The sequence below is a fragment of the Morone saxatilis genome, unplaced genomic scaffold (assembly GCF_004916995.1).
Source record: "Morone saxatilis isolate NCDOM2014 unplaced genomic scaffold, NCSU_SB_2.0 Contig11, whole genome shotgun sequence".
NCBI classification, from domain to species: domain Eukaryota; kingdom Metazoa; phylum Chordata; class Actinopteri; family Moronidae; genus Morone; species Morone saxatilis.
Window position 1 is genome coordinate 2423087 of NW_023339663.1, and position 16947 is coordinate 2440033.

At 43.4% G+C, this 16947-nt stretch overlaps 1 protein-coding gene across 1 annotated transcript in view; it reads right to left on the reverse strand.

Annotated features, from left to right (window-relative positions):
* Positions 1-1643: 1643 nt before the first annotated feature.
* The window catches only part of map1aa (microtubule-associated protein 1Aa), a 27477-nt gene continuing 12173 nt past the window's right edge, over positions 1644-16947 (reverse strand). Inside the window, exons 2-6 of the mRNA XM_035652221.1 lie at positions 14328-14410; positions 13110-13250; positions 6017-12977; positions 5663-5889; positions 1644-4910 (exon numbers count right to left, since the gene is read on the reverse strand). Of these exons, the coding sequence (XP_035508114.1) occupies positions 4755-4910; positions 5663-5889; positions 6017-12815 (7182 nt within the window). The 5' untranslated portion in view covers positions 12816-12977; positions 13110-13250; positions 14328-14410 and the 3' untranslated portion in view covers positions 1644-4754. The remainder of the gene's footprint in view (positions 4911-5662; positions 5890-6016; positions 12978-13109; positions 13251-14327; positions 14411-16947) is intronic.

A 16947-nucleotide genomic window follows, 5' to 3' on the forward strand; every position in this document is an offset into this window, starting at 1 on the left:
CCCTGTTATATACTGGAATAAATGAACTTGGTTATTTTCCACCGCTGAAGAAAAGGGAAACAGACACATCTGTTGTTCCTACTGTTCTCCACCCTGATCATGTGACTCGGGAGGTGATGTCATTACAGCATCCATTCAGCAGCCTCTGACAGCGGGGATTGTCGTCCAGCGTCCCGCCGTCTCCTTCCTCCAACAACAGTATCAGCTTCACAAAGACCAAACAGTGTCTCCAACTGACAACAAAAACAGGGAGCTGATGCTGCACCACTCACTGCCGTCTCTGTTCAGCTTGCTTTGCATGACAAACAGCTCATATCAGCGCTGCGGGGCCTCGGCGCTTCCACCCTACACATGATTGGACTCTCAGACGGTTGAAAAAGGGTTTAACAGAGTCAGAACAAAGCCCACACTGTTCCTCTGTCTGGACCTCTCCGTGGGGTTCAACCCACACTGGATTACATCATCCTTACACTCTGAGGCAGTGAGGAAGGAAAACTGGTGGTTACAGGCTAGATTATTGGTTCCCAACCTGCAGGTCGGGACACCAAAATGGGTCAGGAGTGAAATCAGAGGGATGAACAAGACAGGAAGGTGATAGGAATTATTTCTGTTTCCAAAAACTGTTTTATCTGCTAGTTTGTTGCCATTTTTTACACTGCAAAAAACAGCCCTTTTAGAAACAAGCCAAATATTCTTAAATAAAATAAATTTTCAGGGTAAGCCAAAACTAGAATTCTTAAAACTAGCATAAAAACCTGCCACTGAAAGAACGTAATGGGTCTTAAAACTAGCATAAATGCCCAAAATATAAGCAAGTTGTATTTAGAACAAGAATGACAACCCAGTTTTTTAAGATAGACTGTATTAGTGAGTATTTCGGTCACTTTATTGAGCTGAATTTAAGTATTTGTAGCTTAATCTGAGATTGATAATTAATTGGTGACTTTTTCTGCAACAGCACGATGAGACTGACATTTTGGTTTGTTAGTAAAACATCTCAATAACTGTGTGATGGACTGACTTGGTGAAACATGGTACAGATATTAAATGTGCCCAGAGGATGAATCCTAATGGCTTTTCCTCTAGTTCAGGGGGCCCAGAATTTTTCCTGAAAAACTGAAACTTAATGGTGGGTCACAGGTCAAAAGCAAACACTTTATAAAGTACAAACAATGCTCTGTATCGTATTGTTAAGATACAAAATGCTACAAGGATCCCAAGTTCCCAAGCTTTAAAAGCACAGGTGTAATCAGTAACATTAATGGATACTGCAGCTCTACTAGGTAAGTTCACTCACTGACATGGTTTACTGGGACACTTAATGGACTGGAGCCATAATCATCATAATGTACACCTGTGTTAAGCTCTTCAGGCCTCTAAAAACCATAAAATAAAACCCTTTTAGTCAAACTGCACACAGACACGAGGAGGGTTCGCTAGCGGGCATTGCTTTGCTATAAAAGGTTACAAACTAAAATGTTTGGGAACCAGTGAACTCAGAATTAAACCCACTGATCAGTTAGATAAAAAAAAAAGGTAAAACTCATTTACATCAGTTTACAGAACAAAAACATTTTCAATATGTGATGTGATGATACTAAAGGAAAAGAAGAGGGAGACAATTTTCTTTCAGTAAATGATGTTTTTATTGGTCTTCACCACACTTTTCCCTTTTAACAATAAATCTGTTTTCTATTTTTTACCTTTTTAAGCATTTAAAGAGAGATAAAGAGAATATTGCACTTAAAACAAGAGATGAAAGTAGAACCATGAAGCGGAAAGGAAGGGGAAATAAAACGATCACAAGGCTTTCTTTACAGCACAGCACAGCCAGGTTACATGTGCCTCCTCAGTACCGGACAGCTTAGCTTCTTGAATATACATCTTTTAAAATAGCATTTCTATGTTAAGTCAGTTTTTTTCTTCAGCTATTACAATACAGGAGAACTTAAAGGGTACACATGCACGTACAAGCAGGGCTCACTGAAAACCAACAGTCTTTATGATGATTTGTTTCACGGCAGATGAGTCTGATGCCACAGATATTTTCTTTTTTCTTTTTTCTTTTTTTTGCACGATACGAAAATGCAGCGGTTATGTGTATGTGTGTTTGTATATTAAGCTTTGTCTGGAAAAAGTGTGATTAATAGGAAATCCTCTATAGATAAAAATGTACTGACGAGTGAACTGAGTCCCTTGTGTCTGGCAGTCTGGGTTTTGAGTGTGAGTAGTAGGTTTTGTTATTATTAGCCTTTACGGTGACGCAGTATTAAATAGGAATGCAGGTTACACTGTTATAACTGACTGGGCAGCACAGTGGGTTAACAGGAAAACACTGAAGTCACAGTTAATCCTGCTTTATCAAAGAAGCTGTTAATGGATAGTTTCTTCACTGTCTCCTCCAAGTGGCAGACACTGTCTCACGTTTATCACGCTGACAACATTTTAATCTGCACACAGAAATCTGAATTGTTTCCTGTTTAATCTGCACACAAAGTTTGTCTTCCCTGCGCATTCGGGATGTATTGCAGGCTACAGTAAGATTGTTAGTGCCAGTGTGACCGATGATTCAGATGTACCATATGATGCACAGTAACCAAGGCAACCAGGAGATTGAAGTCCTCCACGGAGAACGTAAAGGTAATCTGCATCGTCACATTCAACTGAGGTTTCGGGGCTCTGCTCCCTGCAGCCCTCAGGTTTTTAAAAAGCCATCGCCTTTATGAACATGCGTCTGTTGTACATGCATCAGTAGAAGAGTTGAGGGAATAAAATATCATACAGAGGAATATCTGGATTTTTTTTTTTTACTGTGGATCATAAAATAGCAACCCTGGTGAGGTGTGTTGGTCCTGTCATTTGCTGGATAGTTGGTTTTGTTCCTGATTAAAATCTATTAAATTACTCAAAACTTATCAAAATATAAAATCATCAATATCAAATTAAAACACGTAATACACATAATATTAAGTTAATAAAGTATTACTTAAAAACATCCACTGATTTACCACTGCAATGCCTGTTAAATAATACAATTTAAAATCATGAAGTTAAGGTGATTGTGGCTAAAAACAATTCTGCAAACTGAAGACAAACTGCAATAATTAAAAGAAAGAAATAGCACAGGTTTTCAGTGTAAATGCTGTAATTATACATTTTATGTTGCTAAATTTGAAAAAAGCAAAAACTGCTTTAAGTTTTGCACACTGGTTACTATTTGTGCTTCTTCGAGTGGCAGCTCCAGGAAATCTAAAACGCAGCGGCTCAAATACTGAGTTGGTGCTTTAAAAGTGCTGTTTTATGCTCAATATGTACAACTCGGACCTGTGTGTGCTCTCACTGACAAAAACTCACAACAACAGAGGAGACCAGCTCGCCGAAGCCTCTGCCACAGAGGCAGCGACGCACCGCACACTGAAATACCTTACATTTCTACCACGAAAACACATTTCATTTCCCTTCCAGCACAGCAGGACAGAAAGGCACATGTGGGTGACAGTCTAACCTCTACCATCAATCGAACCGGCCCACATCTTTGTTCACCAGGCAAACACAAACTCTCCTCGCAAACCACATGTTCCTATTGTTGTAGTGGAATACATTCTTCATTCTTTAACACAGCTTTTGTATAAAGATCTTTTAGACGCAGCAACTGATATGAGGTTTGTCTTCGTTCCTCGGATGAGCTTTGAACACAGAGGGCTGTTCTGTATGTAAAGATATAAACAGGTAAAATCCAAAGATCAGGATTATGATTTCTATTTATTTTTTTTGTACTGGTATCACCGCCTCTGCCTCTGCCAGTTGTCCTCATGATCCTCTGCAACGATATGTTAACTGGAAATACACTGAAAAAAATACATCAAAGACTACAGAAACAGTTATAGAGAGAAACTTATTTTTCAAACTCACTGTAAGAAAGAACAGCCACTGAGAAATTCTTACTGTAACGATTGATTTTCACCGTAGAAATATCATAATTCACTACAATACAGATTGTTGAATATGGTCTTTCCTATGCTACGGCAAATATACTCAAAAGACAGATTGAAAGGACCGCTGGGGGTCTATTTTCTATCTCACTATGTCAGTAAGTAGGAGGTTCAACATCGGGACTGCCATTGTTTTAGAAGAAAGACAGAAAGGGATAATAGAGGAAGGGAACTGATCACAATTAGCCTGTAATGATGACTTTCTATCAGCAAATGTATTAAATTGGTCACCTGCATTGTGAATGTCTGGGATTCAGTGGAAGAAAATCATTTTGTAGTTTGTTGCTGGCTTTAAGGTGCGCAAGCTTGTGCTTTGATTTAGGCCAATTAAAAGACAAGCAACCAAACAACCAAATTTTATATGGTTTCCTATATGACATGCTTCTTTTTTTTACAATACAATGGACATTTTGTCTTGGCCAATAAAGAACGACTCCATTGTCTCACAGGGTTTGGAAAAAAAAACAAGTTAAGGAACAGAAAAAACTGCATTCTCCCTTTCACAGGACTGAGTAATAATAATGTAGTGGAGGACATAGTTGTCAGAAAACTACTTTTGTAATATAAATGGTGATAGCCACGACAAGCTTATAAATGAATAAAAATCTAGAAAAAAATAGACAGTTATCCAGATCTGTTTCTGCTTTTGGTCAAGGCGCCCAAAGCAGAGACAGATTTACATATTAGACTATAGAGAAGAGCAATTAAAAACAGATCTACACTGGGGAGAGGCCAGGAGGAGGGAGAGAGGAAACGAGGGTCTTAAAATTCGATCTTGCAGGCTGGGAAAGACTCGTCCTGCATGACCACGGTGCTGCTGGAGGCCAGGACCATGATGTTGAGCTCTTGCTGCTTCTCATGTGTCTGCTGGTACCAGTCACGGGTCACCTCCGTGTCGTGCGTTGGGATCAGCGTCACCTGAGAGGGAGACGAGAGATCACGAAATGTCACGACTGACACAGCTGAGAGGATAAGTGCAGGGAAGGATGTGACATGGGTAATAGAAGAGAACATTTTGTTTCACTTATCAAGAGTTTGTAGAATCGAGTAAAATATTAGCTTATAATCAAGATAATTAATGTAAGATTAAACTGTACTGTCATTGCACAAGTGTAAGAAGGGAGACAATGACATACAGTTGAATTTACAGAAGTAAACATCTGCATTAGTTCAGATACTTGCATGTAAATCTGCCAATGGAGAGATTTTTTGAGCCTTAATGGGAAAGAAAGAATGCACACTCAAGCCTACCTCCATCCTCAGGGAAATTTAAAATATCAGGATTCGCCCACTTAGTTTTTACTTTGCTGTCAACAGGAGGGTCTCAGTCTCAATCTAATATCTCTTTCCACACAGGGCCCCCACTTATCTGACTGAAATACAGCATAACCCAGCGTTGTATCCAGCTGTTGAGGTTATTATTATGCACAGCCATCTGTTAAATCTTTTGAAATTTAACAGCCATGGTGAGATGTGGTTGACAACTTTGGCTGTCACCAGCCTGTGATTAGTTTAACAATTATATTCCACTACCTTAGCCAGCTAAATTCATACACTGTGTGCATGATTTATAAATGTTTAGTGCTAGTTCTGCTGCTAACTTCAAGAATGTTAGTATTTCTTCCTTTTACATGGCTATAAACTTTACTACGTACAGTTGCAAATGTTACCTGCAGGTTCGATCCCCACTGAGATTTGCCATCCAACAGCGCATCAAGGACTCCTCGGCTTGGTTCCCCACTTGCTGCGTCATTACCGCTCACCACATAGTACGCTGAGCGAATGCGTTTGAAAAACTCTTGGTCCACGTTCTTGGCACTGCAGTGGTTGGGAATGTAGGCCAAGTCCACATAAATAGGAAGGCCAGGAGCACCTGCAGAGCCAGACTTCTGAGAACCTGAATGGGACAACAAAACCAAACAATGTATGAAATCATTTATCTTACAAAATCTGTGTGTGTGGAATTAAATGTCATTTATATCTAAAGGGCTTTGAGAATTCTTTTTTTAATTAATTTTGCTCACCTGAACTGCTCTTGACACCATTAGTCAGCCCCTTGCCAGGGTTGTAACTCGACCTGGAGAGGTCATCGTCTTTGGAGCCCTGTCCGTCTGACAGACGAGACATACGTGAGCTCTTATCTGCCTCCTTCTTCTTCAGTGAGGCACTGCGAGGGGACGGCGTCTGTTTGACAGGCATGGGAGACCTCTTGCGCCTGGCTGGGGATGCTGTTTTGGTTTTCCCTGAAGTCTTCTTTATGCTCTTGGCTTTTGGCTCCTTCTTAACTGAGCCATTATTCTCAGACTCAGGATCCACCATGCAAACATCTGGGCGTGGGGGGTGAGGGTAGGGGTCCATGAGGGGAGCAGGAGGAGGGTCATGGCTCCTCCTAGAGGAATGATGGCTACCTCCTCCGGTGGCAGTTAATTTATCAACAGGCATATAGTCTGCATCCTCATCTGAGTCCATGTTGCCTTCACCAGTGGCTGAGGGGTATTCCTCTGTGCCTGGAGGCACATCAGAGTCTGACTGAGAGGCTAGAGATTCGCTGACAGACGTGGGCGGTGTGTCCTCTGTAGCCAGACCCAGTCCTGCCGACATGCCACCGGCTTGGTGCAGAGAGCTGCTGTCCCTGCTGTGAGACTGGGGATGATGGGGCTGTTTGTGAGCCCTTCTCTTGACTGACAGATCGTGCTCATCGCCCTGCGATTGGTCACTTCTGCGGCCTTGCTCCTCATCATCCTCATCACTGGATAACTGCCGCATGCATGGGTTGATGAAGGAAGGTGAGAGGTCCTCTTTGCGCTGCCTGCACTCAGAGGAGGAATATCCAGGAGAGGTGCGGCTGGTATAAGAGGAGGTGGCTCCCATGGGCACATTGCCAGCAAGATCCTGATCGCTGTCATCATCGTCATCATCGTGCCCTCCTCGACTGCACTCTTCAGCATAGAACGGTGAGTGAAATGGCTTATCGGTTGAAGAGAGAGAAAGTGGGCGGGCAGGATGCTCTGGCTCCATCTCACACTCTTCTTCAAACTCATCATCGTGACGGTAATGGGGAGGGGAGTCTCCGGGTACCATACCCATCTGAGGCTTTGACATCTCCCACTCATAAGAGCTCCTGTAACCTGCGGCTCCTTCTCTGGGCTCCACCTTGGCTGGGCCTGAAGATGCACCACTAGCTGCTGCTCCAGTAACGAGGGCAGAGCTTGAGCTGACCTCTGTGGGACCGTTGGTTTTGTCTGGCTTGCTGACCTGGAGAGGTGAGGGCATGTAAGAACCAAGAACATCTGGGAGTGCTCCACTTGCCTTTTCACTGGCAGTTGGAGCAACAGGCTTGTCAGAAAATGAGAGGCTACCAGCCAGGCCGCCGGAAGGTGACCTCCGAGTCATCTCACGCATGTAAGCCTCTTCATCCTCTTCGTCACTGCTGTCCGTCTCCTCAAAGTAATGCTTGCCTTCTATGTCTGGGCGTGGTGAGGAAGTGACACCAAACAGAGCGGCGCTGGCTGCCTCTTTGTCCTTGGAGAGCTCTGTAGACTGACAGAATGGTCCTGCTGAGGCCCCATATCCAACAGCTGAATCCAGCTTGGACCCCTTAGACCATTCAGGCTTATAGAAGCAGTCCGACTGAGGACCTTTGTCCGTAACCCCACCTAATGAAGTTGTATGCTCCTTCTTGTCTTCAGCAAAGGCAGAGGACGAGAGCGAGGGGAAGGATTTGACCTCCTCGAATGGGCTGAGGGGTGAGAAGCGGGCTAAACTTGAGGTGGACTCCATGGTTGTAGCGGTGATCTGTTTTTCAGACACTTCTAGATAGTCGTCTTTAGTGGCAGCGGAGCTGGAGAAGGGAGAATCCATGACCAGTGAATGTTCATCTTTAAAGGAGGAGTACTCAAAGAGAGGCTCGGCAGGCGTCTCCAGCTCCTCTCCGAACTGACGGCTGGTAGAGAGGGAGCCCGAGGTGGAGGAGGAGTAGCTGTAGGCCGAAGAGGAGGAGTACGCAGGGGCAGCAGTGGTTGTGTGCTGAAAGCTTGTGTCCAGTGATCTCTTACTTAGAAGATCTGGTGTCTTCTGTTTATCAAAATCAGAGTCAGCTCTGTCATCCTGGTAATAACTGTCCTCTGTTGATTTCAAAGTCAAATCCTCTTTATCTTTGTCTGTGGTCTGACTTGAGTCTTTCTCACTACTTCCGTATGAGTACTCAAACCCAGAGGAGTAGCCAGAGAAACCTGTAGCCCCTAAATCCATTGGCTTTCCACTGAAGGATGCAGAGTCAGTCTTAGCCTTGTCTTCAGCCTTTGTGAGTGAGCTAGAACTGGTTTCTTTCATACTCGGCTTCCCCTGACTGTTGTAGCCGTATCCAGCCATAGAAACCATAAATTCAGGCCTATTTGAGCCAAACATTTCGCTGATTGGACTTTTTACTTCCTTCTCAGACTTCTCTTTGGCACCTTTCTCCATATCAGAATCAACTGCACCTTCGTCATCCTCCTCCTCCTCCTCCTCTTCATCTTCCTCCTCATCATCATCTTCATCGACAACTTCATCATCATCGTAGTCCTCCTCATCCCTGGCTGTTAGTTTTCTCATGTCAATCTCCAAACAGGCTCCTTTCTCGCTGTAGCCTGTGGCAGCAGGTTTGTCGACATCAAATGCTGTCATTGAGGAGTATGTCTGGGGCTTTGTGCCGTCAGTCTGGCTTTTATAACAGGAGTCTTTTTCTGATGATAAAGAAGTGGACGAGGCCTCGGGTCTGTCAGTCACCGAAGGGAAACGGCTACTTGTGCTGTATTCAAATGTCTCCTTTTCTTTGTCCTGTTTTTCAAATGAAGGTGTAGAAGAAGTGCCCTTGGTGTCAAGCCACGATGAGGTGGAGGACTCTTTTCCATAAGAGACCGTAAATCCCTCCTTCTCTGACATCTTGTCTGTGGCAGTTACCGGAGACGGGCCCTCATGTTTCTGCAAATCTCCTTCACCCTGTGCAATGTCCTTCTCCGTCTTATCTAAGGACTCCTGACTATAAGAATCAGAGTCCACTGAGCTTGTTTTACTGTCATAAACGTCACCGTAAGAGAATGTTTTACCGTGCACATAGGGTGTGTCTTGTCTTATATATACAGCCTTTTCTTTGCTTTCCTTCTCTGGAAAATCATATAGACCGAAATGAACACTTTTCTCAGGCTCTTTAAAAGCAACATCTGTTTTCTCTGTGCTTTCATTTTTAAAGTCTACTTTACTTTGATCTGTTGGTGAGGGCTTTGACCCTACCCCACCTGGGAAATCATCATCTTGCTCTTCTTCATCCTCATCTTCATCTGAGAACATCACTTGAGGTTTTGGTTTCTCCACTGTGCTAATAGACACCTGTGTCTTGTCTGAGCCCTTGACTTCAGTTTCTATCGTTGCAGATTTTGACTCAAAAGTAAAGTCGTCATCCAAGAAGCATCCCTCTTTTGCCTCCATAAGCTTGGCCTTAACAGTAGGCTGTAGATCCTTTTTGGCGTAACAGTCATCTTCATCCTCATTGTCTTCAGTGGATTCTTCCGACTCTTCAAGTGCTGTCTTGTCACCTTGCAGGCCGATAAAGGAGGTATTGTCTAAGATAGTGACTGATTTATCTGTTTTCTGGGAGTCAGCTTTAACATCGGTCACTTCCTCATCTTTGTCTTCTGTCTTAAAGGGTTTCTCTTCTGTCGGAGAGTAGCCACTGCTTGTGGGCACAGACTGTGTGGGTGAGGCCAGTCTCATAGTGCTGTCATCTGGACTTAGACATCTTTCCTCACTCTCCTGCCTGGAGTGGGACTCTAACCCTGGGGAGAAAGATGGAGGGGGTGAAACAGGCTTTATATCAGCAGCAGTCTTAAATCCCACTGTGCTAAAGAGAGCCTGGTTTTCTTTAACAGCCTGTGTGGGAGAGTATTGAGTGGTAGAGAAGGGAGGAGGAGAGAAAGTGGCAGAGGGAGATTTATCCTTCTCCTGAAGCAACATAGAGGCTGCATGTTCATAGCCCTCTTGGAGTTTACCCAGAGGGATGTCAACGTTCGGAGTCTGGTCCTCGTCCTCATCTTCCTCATCATCTTCTTCCTCGTGGTGGACCGATTTGATCTTTGCATCACCCTCCATCTCAGGAATGTTCGGCTGGTACTCATCAGAGGACGGAGACTTAAAGCACTTGTCATCCTCCAGAGAGGAGGTGGGTGAGATGGTTCCTGCTGAGTGAAGATAGTCCTTCCCGTGGATGGCCTCAGCACGTGAGGGGATACTGTTGATGGTGTCAAGCAGGAGAGAGTTCCTCCCAGCTTCCTCGGTCTGAGGTGCTGTCACAGAGGTTATCGATTGGTCCTCAGCTACAGACGTGGCAAAGGATGACAGTTTGTCATATTCTGTGATGGATGTTGCTGAGGAGATATGTTCCTCCTCTGCAAGAGGAGCAGCAATGATGGCAGGATAAGGTGCAAGCTCAGGCTCGTGACCTCCCATGAAGACTTTGGGTTTGACATTTGCAACATCAGATACAGCAGAGCTCTTCATCTCCTTTATACCATGCATGGAGTCAAAGGTACCAGGGACGTCAGGGACAGAGATGTCGTAGGAGCCCACATCGTAGCGCAGCTGTGGAATTTTATCTTCTGTTTCCTCATGGATCTCCTCATCAGAGATGGTCTGTTCAGTCTCGGAGTAACCGGGGATTGTCTCGTCTTGGATGAAGGAGAACTGCTCTGAGGCACTGGCTGCTACTTGCCCAGACAGGGCTGTGGTTGATAAAGGTTTTTGCTCAGTTGGCTTGTTGTCCCACTCCTTTCCAGTTTTTTCCCTTTTCGCCTCCTCTGTTTTATATTTCAGGACCTCGTCATCTTCTGTTCCTTCAAGCTCGGCTTTTTCAATTACATCACCCTCCTCCTCTGAGCTGTCACTCTTCTTTGATCTGTCTTTTATGTTGTCCTTTACAGGGTATTTGTCATATTTCTCCTCTTTATACTTCTTGTCAAAGCCATCACTTGTTTCCTTCTTTTCAGTGGTTGCAACCTGTTGTGATGTGCCCTTGTCTTTGTTGTCTTCTTCTTGTTTGACAGGGGATTTGGGTGAAGCAGATTTTATCTCAGTGACTGTCGATGTGACTTTCTCATCAGGGAAAACTAAGGAAGGAACTTTAGTATCTGGGTACAATGAATGCCCAAACATCACATCATTCTGGATAGGCACAGACTTAACTTTGGATGACTCTTCTTGCTTCAGAGCCTCAAAGTCCTCAGTGAGGTCCTCTGGGGAGGACACTATGGACCTGTCAGCCAGAGCTGCTGCTGCAACCTCTTCAGGGATGTTCTTTGGGACTGGCTTTTTCTCATTTGCTTCCTCTTTAACTGCTTTATTCTTGTCAGTCTTGGGCTTAGCCTGAGTCTTAGCCTTGTGCAGAGTTTTTCTCACTTCAGGGGTGAGCGGCGGTTTAGTGATTTTTCTCAGCTCTGGTTTACTTGCGTCCTTTTTTTTATCCTCCTTGACTTTACTTTCTTTTTTCTCTTCTTTTCTTATATTTTCATCTTTCTTTACTTCACGTTTCTCTTTCTTAATTTCTTTTTTCTCTTTGTCTTTCTTTTCATCCATCTTGGATGCTTTCTCCTGCTTGGCAGTTTTTTCCTTGAAAATTTTCTTTTTCTCTGACTTTTTCTCTGCCACAGGGGCCACCTCACTGTTTTTCTGCTGTTTGGTGGCTTTTAGACTTTCACTTTTGAGTTTCTTCTCCTCTTTCTTTTCTACTTTATTCTCTTTAGTCATGTCACTCTTCGACTCTTCCTCCTGTCCACTTGATTCTTTCTTTGTTTTAGAGTGTGGTTTGGGTGAAGATTTGAGACTCTCTTTGCTGTCAGTTCTTGATCTTATTTTTGTCTGTTTGATGATAGGAGGAGGAGCGCCAGATGATATGTCTTTTTGGGTAGCCACTGGGTATCGCAGGAAGTCCAGGTGTTTCAGTTTTTCAAGGCCCTCGAAGATTTTATTCTGCGGTGCATTTCCAGGGAAAAGCACCCTGACTATCTTTTCTGTTGGACGGTGAGGAATCCAAACAATGAGAGCGGTAACTGATGTCAAATATGGTACAGATATTTCTCCTTCTTTTCCATTGGGCATTGTAATGCCTGTCTTGGCTTTGCTGTTTCCAGCCCATTTCTGCATTAGAAACTGCATCTCTTTGCTCTCTTTTACAGGGTTTAAGACATACATGTCTAACTTTCCAACTCCCAGTTTGTGGAATAATGTGATAGGTTCAATAGTGTTGCTGACTACCCTGTGAAGAGGCTCTGGTGTGATACCAAGCTTGTTAAGGTACTGCAATGTAAGAGATGCTTCCTCAATGCTTCTCTTCACTTTCAGCGTGGACTCTGGCATCCGAAGCTTCTCTGGAACGTTGAAAAACACAATCCCAAGCTCAGGAGAGATCAGGTTCTTCGTCCAGTCACTGTTGCTGTTGGAGCCAGATCCTTGGTTACGCTCCTCCTCTTGCTCTGCAATCTTCCTCTGGAACAACCCATTGATGCCAGGGAGGTTGTCTGCACCAATATGGGTGAGTAGAACAGAGTCGATGCGGTCCAGGTGGCGAACCAGCTTCCAGAAGCAAGACTTGCGGTCAGATCCTCCATCCACAAGGATGTTGAACCCGTTGACAGCAAACAGAGCAGAGTCTCCCCTGCCTCCAGGGAAGATGTAGCAGCAGGGCTTGGACAGCTTCAGAAAACCTCCAGAGGTTGGGGGCTCCAGAAGGTCAAAGGATGATGGCACATCCACTGTCTCTGAGACATACTCGGTGAACTCTGTGACTCCGTCCATGTCGGGGAGGTGGGGTTCAGGGTTCAGGCGGTATTCCAGAAGATTTTGGAGTGACTGCTGCTCCTGGCTTTGGCCTAGGGAGCTCCAGCCCCCGTCTCCCTGACAGGAAACTGTAAGCCTTGACGGCTGCTCTGAAGTGGCCCTGGACAGGAGTTCAATCACCTGGGAACACAGTAACAGTGAAAAACAACCTAAATTATGTCAAAAATAATGTCTGTAGGCTTTATAATTGGAAATTGATCTGTACGTGTACACTGTAAAGACGTATTTGGAGAGATAGCACACTCTGCTTACTTGAGGGTTGGAAATGATGTCGGAGAAGTGTTGCCAGGTGAAAGCCCCACCTTGCAGTAGGATGTCACCACCCTGCTCAGAGCTCTGGCCACTCAGTATCAGCAACTTATTCCCAGAAAGGTCAGTGATCAGAGAGCGAATCTGGGTAAAGTAAAGAATAACCACTAACATTAATGCTTTTAAAAAAAACAAAAAAGTTGAATGGTACTGCTTTGAAAAGATGAAAAATCCTTTTGGAGTGACCTAATGCAAATAATTTAGCTGGTATCATAATCATAATAGTATGATTCCCCAAAGAGCAAAGACATCATCTCACATGCATCATGAAATGATTTGAGTGCTATTGAGTTTGAGAGCTGCTCAATCTTCCCCTAATTGATGTCATCCAGGCAGCACCGAGCCACTGAGTGATAATAACACTTGTGAGGGATGATTGGCAAGCTAAAGAAGACATATTTAAAGAATTTGAAGTAGATATTGCAACAATGAATGTGAGTGTGACACAAATGGTCAAACATGCATTTTGAGGAACTGCTCATATACAAAATATAAATGTAACAGTCTAAAATTACTCCTAATTGTTGAAAAGTTGCAATCACTACCACTCCATACCAAGACAGAGTGTTTGGAAAAGGCAAAGTTTCTTCTAATATCAGCCAACAAAAGGTGCAATAGAGTAGCCATTTATTTAAGACATACATTTTGTTGTCATGTCTCCCTGAGTAGCTGAAGTTGCTCCAGAAGAATAAAAGTTAATTACAGTACAGGTACAGGTTCAGGGATCAGGTGTATTACAAGTCCCATTACTTGCCTTTCCATCATAATACACTAGACAAAGATAACAATAAAAACTACAAGGTTAATTCACGTTTTACATTTCACCAGCAGTCAAAGGTTAAGCTAACATCTATGGCATCTGAGTGGGTTTATTTATAGGCAGTGCAAGTGTCTGTGTCTCACACTTCGGGGCTTTAGCTGAGAGTGACAGTGACTAAGAGTGTTTTCCTGTTAATCAACTAAGTAATGATGTCTAGCAGGACAGACATGGACCTCCCATTGGGGGTAAATTGTGAACAGCAGGTGCTGCTGTGTTCTTCATAAGTGAACCCAAGTTCAACCCAGACTGAACATTTTGGTCTGAAACTTATCAGTGTGATTTAAATGAAAAAAAAAATAATAATAATAATGTTTTGTACATGTTGTCTGGGTGTGACTCACCTCTGAGGCAGCGGTCTCCTCTGATGGGTTCACCAACACCACTGTCTTGAGGACATCACTCTGATACTGGAGAATCCGCTGGCCTAAACAGAGAGTAAAAAAACACCTTATGACTACAAAAAATGACTGGAAAGGAATAAAAAGCAAAACATCCCAGAGTTACAGAGGGTTTTGTCTAAAGAGGTTAATAGCTGCTGGTTGTTCCTATTACAAGAGAAAATTCACAACACTTAAACACTGTTAAGAGAGAGCTTTTGACATGAAACAGATACAGGAGGTAAAAAAATAAAAATAAGAAAGTGTGTGAAAAAAAAGTGAAAGGTGTATACATTGCTGGTTTAATGTTAGTATGACATCTATTTTCGCTGGGAATCGCTCACGGCTCGTGAACTGGTTGTTGTGTGAACTGGGCTTAACAGCAGAGAAACACAATTTGAAGGAATAGTTTTTGGGAAATACACTTAGTTTTCTTGATGCTAATCAGCATTAACACAAAGTACAGCTGAGGCTGATGGAAAGATTGTAAGTTTTGCAAATACTGGATTATAAACTAAATAGAGATTCTGACATAGAAGAAAGGTTAAGAAATCATGTAGGTTATTAAAATTCATCCTATGGTGAACACGAATGTCTGCCTGTACTCAATTTCAAGACAATCCATCCAATATTGGTGGAGACCCAGAATCAAAGTAGTGGACCCACCGATTGACCAACATTTAGATCCCTTGCCACCACAATGGCTAAAAAGGGGGAATCCATATGTAATGATGTTAAACACAACTATTTCCATTAAAAAAAACCTCTATATGATGTCTGACAAAACTCTAAAGCAGAATAGCTGTAAACAAAACAGGTTAAATTAGAAGAAAACCAATATTTCCCTGTATAAAAATCCTGTATGACCAGGATTATTTACTGATGGTAAAACACCCTGTCTGCCAACATCTGCCAACACAATAACTCTGCACACGTCCACAAGTACATAAGCAACCTCAACCCCGCCCCATCTTCTCTTTTGCTCACTTGCCATCTTATTTCTCCACTGGCACCAACTAAAGGCCCCCGACGAGTTTAATCCCGGAAATACGCTCATTTTATCACAACAACAATGCAAAAAAAATAATCCCTCAGCCACAAGCCTCATTGGCTGTTGCTATGGGGACGCTTCTCTGGCTTTTCCTGCTAGCTAAGTTACACTGACCCAGTCTTGGCTGAGGGAGACGCATTGCAGCATTTCTGGGAGAGGGAGGGGAGGCTCATACTGCATGAGAGTATGCACGCAGCATCGCATAGTACAGGAGGTGAAGGCGAGTGCCAAAGCAGCAGCAGCAGCAGCATTACAGGCATGCAGGCGATTCATCAGGGGATCTATATTTAGAATGAAAGATGCTGCTGGCTCTTCCTCCACCTCAAAAATGTGAAGGAGCTGTCAGAGTGTTTATCTCTCCTTGCCCTGCTGAAGGAGCAAGGCAAGGGCAATGGGGGGGGGGCACTTGGAGAGAAAATGACATACCTTAATAAGAGGTTATATGTTAGGTCAGAGAACCTTACATTCATAAACAAGCCACGGATACACGAGACACTGGCAACGGTGTCCCTGTGCAATGTTTTACCAGCATCAGTCTCAACTGACGAGTCTGAATTACGAGCCAATTTGTGCAAACTAACAACCAACATCAGATCAGCAGCATGTTTAATGAGTAAACACACTGTGGCCCAGTTTATAGATGCTGTTTACTGTCACATTCTCCTCTGAAATAAGTTCACAATCTGAATTTGCACAGCTGCTGATCAAACAAGTAGAGAAGAATTGATGGTTGTGGTTTCGTTAAACCCAGGAGACTATTATAGTGTAAAAATAACAACACCAGCACATCTATGCAGCATGAACATTGTACTTTGAATATATTAACTGGTGCTGGGAGAAGGCCAATATTGACATTCAGGTTTTTTTATGCTCTTCTCAATATGTTAATGAAGGCTAGAAGCTCGTTAAATGCAATGAGGTTCTGGGCTGTGCACATGCTTTATTGATGTAAATGAAAATGACCAGCAGTTGGTGCTTTCCTCCTGCCAACTACCAAAGATGTGTAACATTTAGCTCCACATTTTAGCGCTTTATTCTCAAATTTTATGTCCTCACTCCAATCAACAGAGATGTCCTAAAACCTAACCTGCCAGTTGATTGCCTTTTAATGATCACAGGCAGCTGCATTCACTCCCAGTCAGCACACAAAGTGGCAGAAACTGTCCAAACTGTGGCTCCATTTTCCAAGCAACAATGCATAGAGCAATAATTGGGATAATTAAATAGCTGAGGGTGGTCCGCCTAAATTAAACAAATGGAATTAATGAATTAAATGCTGAACCCCGTGTGATTAATTTGGACACAAAGTTTTCAAGGAATTATTACATAGTTGGACTTTCCAGGCTTCTTCTGACTAACATGGGAACCAGATGAATGTGTTTTATTTTCTCTGGCAGACCCGTCCAGCCCTCCTCCCATTCAGACAGATTTCCAACCATCCTGGATCTTAATATGGGGCGGGTTTTATACGGTGGCTGTACAGAGGAATGCAGCCTTATTGGTCATTGAGGCATTTTTGTATATGGCTGCTGC